Source organism: Pelobates fuscus, chromosome 6 (genome assembly GCF_036172605.1).
Source record: "Pelobates fuscus isolate aPelFus1 chromosome 6, aPelFus1.pri, whole genome shotgun sequence".
NCBI lineage: Eukaryota > Metazoa > Chordata > Amphibia > Anura > Pelobatidae > Pelobates > Pelobates fuscus.
In genome coordinates this window covers 204743811-204755962 of record NC_086322.1, presented here as the reverse complement: position 1 = coordinate 204755962, position 12152 = coordinate 204743811, and the positions used below count along the sequence as shown (strand labels likewise).

General features: G+C 36.8%; 1 protein-coding gene across 1 annotated transcript in view; it reads right to left on the bottom strand.

Moving 5' to 3' along the window:
* ANKRD17 (ankyrin repeat domain 17) overlaps positions 1–12152 on the bottom strand; it is a 97007-nt gene that overhangs the window by 46583 nt on the left and 38272 nt on the right. Inside the window, exons 3-7 of the mRNA XM_063458664.1 lie at positions 5980–6133; positions 4465–4621; positions 3091–3238; positions 2033–2180; positions 834–1067 (exon numbers count right to left, since the gene is read on the bottom strand). Of these exons, the coding sequence (XP_063314734.1) occupies positions 834–1067; positions 2033–2180; positions 3091–3238; positions 4465–4621; positions 5980–6133 (841 nt within the window). The remainder of the gene's footprint in view (positions 1–833; positions 1068–2032; positions 2181–3090; positions 3239–4464; positions 4622–5979; positions 6134–12152) is intronic.

Sequence of the window (12152 nt, the reverse complement as noted above, 5' to 3'; positions counted from 1 at the left end):
AAAGGTGAAGTGACTAGAATTAATTATACTGACACTTCTAATGTAGTGAGATATATTAGGCCGGAAAAATTGTATTGGAATTGTGGTGTAAGCAGGAAAAATGGGCAAGCGAAAATATCTTACTTTGACAAGGGCCAAAGTGTGATGGGTAGATGACTGGGCATCTCCAGAATGGCAAGTCTTTTGGGGTGTGCCCGGTATGCAATACCTACCAAAAGTGGTGCGAAGGACAACCAGTAAACCGGCAGCAGGATGCACCATGGGAAGAAAATAGGCTGGCGGATACAAGAATATGCTCTGGGAAGGCTTGGGTACTGGCATTCATGTAAATGTTACTTTAACATGTATCACCTATTGAGATTATTGCAGACCATGTACACCTACCTCTTCATGACAATGGCTTTAGTTTATGGCAGTGGATAATGCACCCTGCACAAATTGTTCAAGAACGTTTAGAGTTCAACATGTTGCCTTGGCCTCCAAGTTCCACAGATTTCTACTCATATTGAGCATCTGTGAGTTGTGCTGGAACAAAATGATCTGATCCATCAAGGCCCCACTTTGCAACTTGCAGGACTTAAAGGATCTGCTGCTAATGTCTTGATACCAGAAACCACAGGACACGTTCAGAGGTCTTGTGGAGTCCATGTCTCAATGCATTTGAGCTATTTTGGCAGTATGAAGGGGACCTGCAGGATATTAGGCAGGTAGTTTTAATGTTGAGGCTGATCAGTATGTCAAGTACTGCAGCAGCACTACTAGAAATGCAGCAACTCAAATAAAGATCAACCATAGCACATTGTTAATGTTCTTAATCTGGATATCACACTTACCTTTATAGCATGCCAGAGTAAGTGCGCTTTCCTTAAATTCATTGGAATGAGTATTGATTCCTGCTCCATTCTCCAGAAGAACTCTGGCTACTTCCACATGCCCAGCACTCCCTGCCTCCATAAGCGGCGTGTGACCATTCTCGTTGTGGTCCTCAATACTAGCACCTGATTCCAGCAGCACTTTAACAACATCTACATACCCGCCAGCACAGGCATACGTAAGTGCTGTGTTTCCTAGAATTAAAAGGATATAATTTCAGATTGTATTATTAACTTATTCATTCTTTTAAAGCTTTTAAGTTTAAAATCATGCTACTGAGTTAATATTGGTTCTGGAAAAATAAAATAATTTACAAATATGCATGAATGTACTACTGATAATTACAAAGGATAAACAGGGTAAAATTCACATGTTAAGCTCAGACCAAATCACTCATTCACCTTTTCAACCTAAAAGATCCTACCACATTATTCAAAATACGGCAAAATAAACCCAGTTTGAGAAGAAAAGTGCAACACCTCAACATACATACATATGGTTTTAAGATTTAGGATCACATCCCTTAGCAATATTAAATAGGAGCTGTGAGCCAAACAACAGAGGTCTTAAATGCCTCCAATTACTGTTTTTTTAAGCTTTGATTTCTACAGACTACTGCACTTTTTTTTTTTTTTAAGAGCTAAAACTATTGATCCCCCGAAATTTTATCAGTATCGGCATCAGCCCCAGACAACTTTTAAGTATAATCAAGTGAACACGCATAAAAATAAAACAGAATATAAGACAAAATGTAAAGTGTAGTAGTTAATTTAATATAGTAACATTTAACCAGAAAATGTATATGCAGCTTCATGCACTATGGAGAGCTATAGTGCCTTTAAGGCCAGGGTATCCAGATCGAGGGCATAGGTAACTGAGCATTTTCCCAGTTTGGCCATTTGGTCTTAAATTCACATTTAATTCTCAGTTTAATGAATAACAATGACAGTTGACCTTGTTGGGATTACAACGCCAGAAACAGATTATGTTTAAGTTTTTGGCAAGCATTTCGCAGGCTGCTTGCTATTCTCCTTCAGAATTTTAAAACCATTGATCTCTTTGAAAGATTTTGCAAATGTACACATTCCAAGAGGCAATAGTAAAACAAAACGCATGTGTCCGACAACAAAATAAAGAGAAAGTACAAAATTTAGCCAACCTGTGGATGATTGGGAATTAACATCAGCATCATGGGCTAGCAGCAGTTTCACAATTTCAACATGTCCCCCATTAGCAGCAGCCATTAAAGGCGTTATGTCTCCTTTAATTCCTCGATCTTCAACATTCGCATGCATAGCCAGAAGAACCTGCAACAAAATTGAAGGGTAAAATTGGCTTCAGCTTATGCTAAACAACCCAAATATGTGTATCAGGATGTGGCAGGAGAAAGTATTTTTTTTACAGTACAGTATAATAAATATATATAAATCTACATCAGAGGGTAAAAATACTCAATTCTATTGATGTTCCAAAGTAAACAAAAGTTAAACTTTTGTAAAGGTCAAAATTATGCTTGATGGTAAAACTCATTACAATTTGGATTACTTTTGCAAAACTTGTGTAAAAGTGCTTGACCTCAAACTATTACAAAGCTTATTTATTTAGGTAGATGAAGAAATATTTTCTAGTATTCATTTTTAATATCTTGCAATTAAAGTCGTCCATGAAGCCAGTTAACTGTATACATCTTGAAAATAAACAGCATGACAAAAACTCATAATTTTAACTCTTCTAGTTTTACTTTTGTAAATGTAACAGTTCAAAAATATTCACTTATGAACATATTGTATGTACTATTATTGTAGCTTGAACAGTTTGAGCCCTTAGCCCCACCCCTTTCAAGGGCACAATAATGTAACAGTTCTTAAAAGTTAAAAAAGCATCTGTCATTCAGCACATAATTTAACCCCTTAAGGACACGTGACATGTCATGATTCCCTTTTATTCCAGAAGTTTGGTCCTCAAGGGGTTAAAGCTGAGCCAGGCTGTCACAGGGATCCAATTTACATAGCCAACAGATTTGCTCACACCACCAATGATATCCGTAAGCAGAACAGCAAGTATACAAGAAAGGTATAAAGGGGCAAAAATGACAAATTCGTGGGCAGTGAAACAAACGCAAATTATTTGCTTTTCTTATGAACCTTTGAATGACATGAATAAACTGACTACCAATTTTGTCATCACATAACATGACTTTAAAGAAAATATTTTTACCTGCGCAAGTTCATAATAACCAGCTGAACAGGCGAGGCAGAGGAGGGACTCCCCTTCTTCTGTGTGTTCATTCACACTGCGCCCTTCAATGAGTAACTTCCGCACAGCGTTCACATCCCCTTCTGAGCAAGCTTCTGCCAAACTGCGGCTGATAAAACAAAGTCAACATTTTGAAGACCCAACTTCTACTGCATCCATTGTACATATCAATGTGATCATTTCATAAAGACGGATTAGGAAATAGTTTTTTTGGAGGGAAAGGGGAGTTTTCAAAGTCGCTAAAAGGGACATGCATCACTGAAAAGTTATTTGTGTTTCCAACCACACTTTTAACCAACTGTACAAGCTAAAATAAAGCAAGGAATCTTTGAAAAGCACAACCTTTTCCTGAAAATAAGACCAGGTCTTCTATTAATACCCCATCCTTAAAAAATGCACTAGGGATTATTTGCAGGGAGAAAACTGTTGCAAGCATGTGCCAGAAAGCAAGTCTACGTTTGGGTGAATTCTCTCGAACATAGATTTGCAGGATTTCATGCCCTAGTGAACTGGTCTATGTTCGGGGGAAACTTCCCTGAACATAGATTAGCGAACTAGCAACAAGGGCTTATTTTCGGGGTAGGGCTTATATTACGAGCTTTCCTAAAAAATAAGTTAGGGTGTATTTTTGAGGATGTCTTAATTTCGGTAAAAAAACAGTATGTAAAAACATTTAAAAGTTACTATAAACTATGACCGTTTCCTTTCTTGGGCATACCTCTCACTAATCCACACATTTCAGTTTCATAAAATAGCACTAACCATTCATAAGAAACTGCACGCTCATGACTTTTGCAAACTAATAAAGGATGCGGAGAGACAGGAAAAAAAATAAATAAAAAAAAAACGTTCTCCGCTACCCATTGGTGAGTTGCCCTAAACACATCCTGTGATCTCATATGTACTGATTATGTAGCAAGATGATTCAATTTGCATGCGCAACTGAGTCTCTCGTGCGCAACTTGATCTTCCAGTATTCCTGGAATTTGGACACCGATTGGTTAGATCAGTGCCCCTTTGGGTTTGGCTTGGATACTGCAGAGGAGAAGAAGCAGGTAAATATGAAAAATTATTTATACATTTACAGGCTTTTTCTGCCTGCAGCTTTTGAGTGAGGCCGATGTCTCAAAGGGGTCACTTTACAACAACAAAAAAATAAAACAACAAGATATATATTTAGATAGAAAAATATATAAATCTGGCTATTTGTTTCTTTAGTTTAAACTCTACACTTCAAATGCATATATTGTAAAGGAATTGCTTTGTGTTTCAATCATGTACTATTGAAATTAGACTAAAATTACAAACATTTACAGTGCAATAAAGATAACTCACTTGTCCGTCTGCCCTGCATTTGAGGTGCTCTCAGCTCTCATTCTGGTAAGTGCAGCAGCAGCTTCATCCAACGCACAGCTGACAGAGGATGTCAATCGGCGAAGTACTTCAGGATCTGCGAATGCTTTACCATCAGCAGTGGATAATTTACCAATTCCTTATCAAAATTTGCCACCAAGCCAAGTTAGTAGGTGAATATAAAACCAAATAAAAAGTGGGAAAGGGGAGAGAAAAAAGCTGTGTGTTAGTGCATTCAAAACATGCAAATAATTAAATTAAAAACAAATTAGTAGACAGCTAATTTTAGAATATTTCTGGGTGAGCATTATCACATCACAATTCACTAGAATATAATTACAGTAGGTCAGTGACTTGCCCAATATAGGAAAGCTCTAAAATGCTTAAACACATACTGTATGCTTAATATAAAAGTGTTAATGCAAACTTGTTAATTTCATTGCCAATTAAAAATACATGCAGAGGGTTTGAACTTAATATTTTACACTTTGTTTTAGGTTTCATTATATTTATAGAAAAGACAAGGACATGAACTTTCATAAGAAAGGCCACAATTTGGACACCAGACATGGCAGTACTTTATCTACTCCAGATTTCCAAATTAAAACAGTTTATGGACATTGCTATCAATTGGGAAAAAAAATGCATATGCTTAAAGAACACACACACACGCACTAAATAATTGTTCATGTAAGAAGATCCCAGCAAAATATGGATGTTGAGCTCACAAACACTCTAAAGTGTCTTTAAAACTCACTAGGTCTAGTTTAATGGAGCATATAACAATATAATCTGATGTAAGAAACACCCTCCCAAATGTATAGAGTGGTGTCTATTTTTGCAAGCAAACTAATCTGTCCACAACAGAGTTTAAATATGCACTGATGTAAAAGCCAGACTTTACAGAGTGACTTCACTTAGACCCAATGCACATTAAGGAATACAGTTAACCTTACTAATAGTACTTCAATGTCAATAACACACACCGTTTACTATTGTAGCCCTTTAAGTATCATAGCCACTACAGCTTGCTATTGTGTTTATAGTGACGTAAGTGTGCGGGGAGTAAGATGTAACTGTTTTAGCACGGTTTGACCCCTTATTTGCATTTCGTTTGGTGCCCCGCCATATCAAATCTTCTCCAGCAGAAGAAGACGGGTGACACTGCAAAGTATAATGCAGTACCGCGATCACTGACAGAGCACTAAGCTGACACTCTTAATCAGAATGTTCACTCATGGTCTGGCTTTGCTCTACAAAGCAATCTAGCATCTCCTGATGTGGAGCAAGCTCCGGGCAAGATTACAGTGTATAACAGAGGGCTATGGTGCTTGCAGTATTCCTTTAACCAGCTGTTCCCACTCTTGTCTCTTTTAGTAACCACTTGGGAAACATCCGGCTCACAAGTCTTATGTTTGACACCAATGTATAGTTGTGAGGGATTCAAGCAACCTGCTAAAGTGTGCTGATGTTTTGCATAAAATAAATAGTATTTACCTGCAGCTTCAAGCAGAGCCTCCAGCCTAGCCTGTGTTTCGGGATCTACGGTTCTTAGATCTGTACCATCAGCTGTGCCTGATAAAAGAAGTTTGGATGCAGTTTCCAGCATTGGATTTTCCAAATCATCTTGGTCCAAAATGAAGGACTCCACCTGCACGATAAATAAGGTAACACATTTAATTATTAAGCACAACCAGCAAAATCAAAGGCAACAGGTATTTGCTCCAACTGTTCCTCCAATGCGCTTAAATCACTGGGAATATTATATGTCTAGAGGAGTGACCGCTAGAGGTGTTCCTAGGCTGTAATGTAAACACTGCCTTTTCTCTGCCTGTAGGGACTGAATATACATTGTAGTTGTACAGAGTAGCTCTGTAGCGTCCATTTTAAGGTAGGCACACATGTAAGCAAGCGGACCATAGCTCTGACAAATCGCAAACAGAATCTAAGGTGTACATATTTTTCAAACATGCTTCACTAATATGGTCTGTAGCCATGAATTCATAGGTGTACAAACATGGCGGGCTGTTTCAATGGATGGTGACAACATTTACTTTAACTTTAAAGAGAATTCCATATGATTTATATAACCCATAGAGAGGATTCACTTCAGTGGAAGGCATATACAACAGTTATATTTCATGTCTAAAACCCATTATTTCACCAAAAAGATGATTTTTATAAACTTTATACGCCTTAAAAGGTAGTTTAGAATGTACTGTATCCTATCAAATTAATCAGTCCCAGTAGTATTCCTTTGACGTGTGCATGTTCAGGGGAAACCTTCTATTCAGTTCTCTCATATGTACGTGTAGACATTACTTTCACATACACTTCTCTATCTTGAAAAATAAAATTGCTGCAGCCATTTTGAATATGCTAAACTTACGACAAAAGTCAGCAACCCACAACACTCATGGTGATTTTAGTTTCAGATTACCAAGGAAACACCAACTATGAGAAGTGCCAGAGTGGAAGGAGAGGTACAGGTGGTCTGTACCTGGCAAAGGTGATTAGTGAACCCCACCCACCAGAACACACAAAAAAAAATCTCCAACAGTCAAAACACTACTGATACCACACAACAGCTGCCCCCACAGTTATTCTGAGAAACGGTAATGTTTACATTTGTCTAAGGACATGCATTTTACAGGCAGTCAGACTGATCGCCACAAGAAGCATTTCCTCATCGAGAGATCAGATTTCCTATTGTCTTCACATTCAGTTGTTGTCATGATGCCCCAAAAGGTCCAAGTACGCGTTTGGTGGATCACCGCCATTGCCATGCATGAACCATATACACCTTGTTCTAAGAGAAGAAAAGTGGACAAAATTGAAGACTTCACAAGCTGAGTGGCTGCTTTGTGAAATCTGTTGTGGTGCTGGTTTACATGTATGTTTCTGACACTGCACTATTTATTTCTGCTCTGGTACAGATCATAGTAAGTGCAATGAACATATGTGACCAAGTAGAGTTTATGCTTACTTTTGAATATTATATCTGGTTTATACAAATGTTCTTAACATCGTTCCCCTTTTACCTACTTTTAATAGGTTAATCTTCCAAAAGGCTGTAAAATGTACTGTGCAACACAGCCTCTCTGTTATTGGAAACATTTAATATGTTCTCTTACACAGATACAGAGTTCATTCTAATGACCAAAAAAAAAAAAAATGTAATTCCTTTAAAAATGTCCTACTTAAAAGCATATACCCGAGACAGCAAACATTTGGGACAATATACAAGAATTAAGGGCTCTAGAAAGTGAGGAAACAGCTGACACTTCAGGCATGTAGACAGTGAGTGGGTTAGAAGGACAGAAGTACTGTTAGCTACAATATAATAAAAGTGTGTGGTTTGAACAATCTTTTGTAAATGAGACCAAATAACAGGATTGGATTAACTAGCAAAAGAAATATGAAATGTTTAACCCCTTAAGGACTGGACTTTTTTTGCGATGTTGTACATTTGCGACCAGGCATCTTTTTACACTTTTGTGGTGTTTGTGTTTAGCTGTAATTTTCCGCTCTCTCATTTACTGTTCATATACAAATTATATATTGTTTTTTTCAGGACAAAAGGGGCATTCTTTACATACCATTATTTATATAATCTCATGTAATTTAATTTTTAAAAAATGAAAAAATATGATGAAAAATTGAAAAAAAATACATGTTTTTTTACTTTTATGTGAAAAATATTTTATTCATCTACAAAAGCGAATGAAAAAAACTGCTAAATAGATTCAAAATTTTGTCCTGAGTTTAAAAATACCCAGTGTTTACATGCTTTTTGCTATTTTTTTGCATGTTATAGGGCTATAAGTACAAGTAGGATATTGCGGTTTCAAAACATATATTTTTAAAATTTATCAATAGTGACATTGTAACACTATTATCTGTCATAAATCGCTGAATAACACCCCACATGTACATATTTTTTTTAAAGTAGACAACCCAGGGTATTCAATATGGGGTATGTCCAGACTTTTTTAGTAGCCACTTAGTCGCAAACACTGGCCAAAGTTAGCGTTCATATTTGTTTGTGTGTGAAAAAAGTAAAAAACTAAATTGAACGCTAATTTTGGCCAGTGTTTGTGACCAAGTGGTTACTAAAAATGACTGGTCATACCCCATTTGCAATACCTTGGGTTGTCTTCTTTCGCAAATGGTATGCCATCATGGGGGTAATTCTCATTCCTGGGCTACCATACGCTCTCAAAGGCAACGTAACCAACCTGGTCATTTTCAATGTAAAAATATTTGACCCATATATTTGACCCTGTAACTTTCAAAAACGCTATAAAACCTGTACATGGGGGGTACTGTTATACTCAGGAGACTTTGCTGAACACAAATATTAGTGTTTCAAAACTGGAAAATGTATCACAACAATTATATCATCAGTAAACGTGCTGTTTATGTGTGAAAAATGCAAAAAAAGTCACTTTCACTGACAATATCATCGCTGTGATACGTTTTACTGTTTTGAATCACTAATATTTGTGTTCAGCAAAGTCTCCCGAGTAAAACAGTACCCCCCATGTACAGGTTTTAGGGTGTCGTAGAACGTTACAGGGTAAAATACAGTGCTAGCAAATTAAATTCTCTAGACTTTTGGCCTGGGTTGGCAGGCAGGTCCCTTAAATTGCAATCAATAAAATAACTTAATTATGTAAAAATATTACATAAATATGCACGTAGAATTTAAATATATATGCATATTTATATATTTGAAGTCTACGTGTATATTTATATAATTATTTATGTCATTTTGTATATGGACATATGAATAGTTTGTATTCTTTTTATTTATTTCTATATACATAGATATATATACAATTTCATTCTAAGTGTATTTTGATATAAATATATATATATTAATATCAAAATACAGTTAGAATAACATTTCGTATAGATATATATTTTTTTTTTTAATTTTTATTATTATTTTTAATTTTTTAAATTTAATTTAAATTATTTATTATTCGTATTTTATAATAATATATATATACAATATATATATAGTTATTATATATATTATATATATACACGTGTGTAAATTATTTATAAGTGTATTTTTATATTAATATATGTACATATTAATATAAAAATACACTTAGCATGACATTATATATATATATGATATATAGACATATTATATAGGTATAATATATGTCTATATATCATATATATACACATATATAATAATATTTTTTTTTTATTCACTATAACTTTAATTTTTTTTTGATTTTACACTGGCAGGGAGACTGCCTGTCAGCACAGACAGTCCCCCTGCAGGCAGAGTCTAGGACACCTATTGTGACCATGTGGTCGCCCTGTTGGGCGATCACATGGCCACAGGGGTCCTAATCCGCCATGGGGAGACTGTCTGGGCTGCAGGCAGTCTCCCCACAACGGGAGCAACGCCGATCGCCGCCGGGGGAACGACGGCGATCGGGTAAGTACCTCTTAAATTTAGGACGGTTCAGGACCGTCGTCGGTCGGCAACGCAAAAATGCCGATGACGGTCCTGAACCGTCCCGCGTCCTTAAGGGGTTAAAATGTCCTGTTTATTTTGAAACCGCAGTTACAATGTCGCACTCAAGTCAATCGGACATTGCAAATTAGGGTGGACGATTTAAGATGAGGGTGTCATTATGAATATTAGTAGCTGACAGAAAAACAAATTTTATTTAATATATAAAATTATAGATATTTGTATGCATATTTTGTACTGAATGCATACAAGTTAAATAATGATGTGATACTTTATTAAACACACCACTTATCAGATAACGGCTAGTTTAGGTCCTGTGTGCATTAATAAAGAAATGGTGTTGCAATCCGTTCACCTGGTGACAAATGCGGTCTAACCTTATCAGGAGTAGAAGAGCCTCACAGTACAAAACTGCTTTCCAAGCTTCAACTATGCTAACTGCGCCTATCGAGGATTCATGACCATTATGTCATGAACTCTTACAAGGACCTGACGGGCACAGTAATCTTTAAATACCAATTGGTTACTGTGCAAGACTTATTGGTCTTGCATATTTCAACTCAACTACATTGATTTGACAGACCATCTACTTTACGAGAAAAAAAGTCAGGGAAAAAGAACAAAAAAAACCTCTTCTTATGGCTAACAGCAGAATAAAGGTATAAGGTGTGTACTTGTGTGGATAGTCAATTGAATGAATGTGTTTGATAGTATTTGTGAGAAATGTCACACTTTAAGCCTTTCAGTCTCAAAATGACACGCCACTGAAATACTGTGAATCCTTAGATGGGTTTACTGACAGGTAAATATACAGAACCGACAAGGAGAATTGACTAGGGATTTGCAAATTTTAGCATGTCAGGCTAGCCATTTTATCTGAAAACTAGTATTTCCCTTCCAAGCCAAGTGAATAAACCCCAGAGTTAGTGTGCCACTGAATTTGAAGGAATTTAAATCGCTTTAGTTTTCCAGCAAACCTCCACTGCCCTGGTGACGTCTCCCCTTTTTCACTTGACTGGAAGGGTTGCAGTGTAGCTCAGGTAATTATAAATCAGCGTGAGCACCACAGTCAGTCAATCTATGTACTCTTTTCTGTATAAAATGTAAAAAAACATGTTAAGCAGAATGTGGGCATATAAGAGGAAAGTGATTGACTGTGGTAAGCACTCAGCCTTGCATTCACTTTTTACACATTAGCTTCCTTATTAGATGTTCTTTTTCCCCTGCAAGTTCGAGATTAGAGCGTAAAGAAAAATGCTGCATGAATATGAGGTCAAGCCGTCCTGCAAAAGTACATTGTTCATCATGTGTGGAGGGTTCTTTTAAACTTTTAGATTGTTGTGTTTCACCCCTTTTCCAATTAGTTTTGCAGCATAACCCCAAAACCCTGGACATGTCTCGCCTTTTCACTTAAACATCTTCCTGATTGAAAAGTTAGGTGTGTAGCTTGGCTCATATTGGTCAATGATGCTCCAGGCAAACTGACATCTGCAGAGAAATCACACATATGCAGTCTGATGTTCCTTAAAATTATAATAGCTGTTCCAAGACCTCAAGTGTTAAATCAAATTTAAAAGAATATGTGGCTGTGCCAGGGCCATACCGATTGTGTGATTCATACCATGAAATAATTTCTGGTCAATTGCAGGTCAAATATTACAGGAGCGTGATACTGTTTTAAGCGGATACTTGGCATCAAAACTGTGTAACGTATAGATCACGCCCCTGCAGTCTCACTGCTCAAATCTTTGCCATTTAGGAGTTAAAGCAGTGCTACCCAATGGAAAAATAGGAAAACAGGGATCAGTAAAATTTGTATTAAAGGCGGAGAATTGAAAGGCATACAGATGAGAAAGCAGGCATTAAAAGAGCACAGATTACTTAAAGGCAGAATTTCCTCTAGATGTAATGATTGTAAAAGGTGGCATGAAGGAGAGAGAATCTATTTTGCAGGGATACGGAAAACCTATCACCCAATACCCAGAAAAGGCACTTCCGAGGCAATAGGCAGGAAGTCCCCCTTATATTGTGAGCAAGGCTCATAAACAGGCATAGGGCAGAGTCCAGGAGTGTGTGTGGTTTGTACCTCCAGCAGTGCAAATCACAGTAATTATTTCCCTTGTAGTCCTGCACTCACTAATGAGTGATGCAAGGGAGCAATTAACGAAGT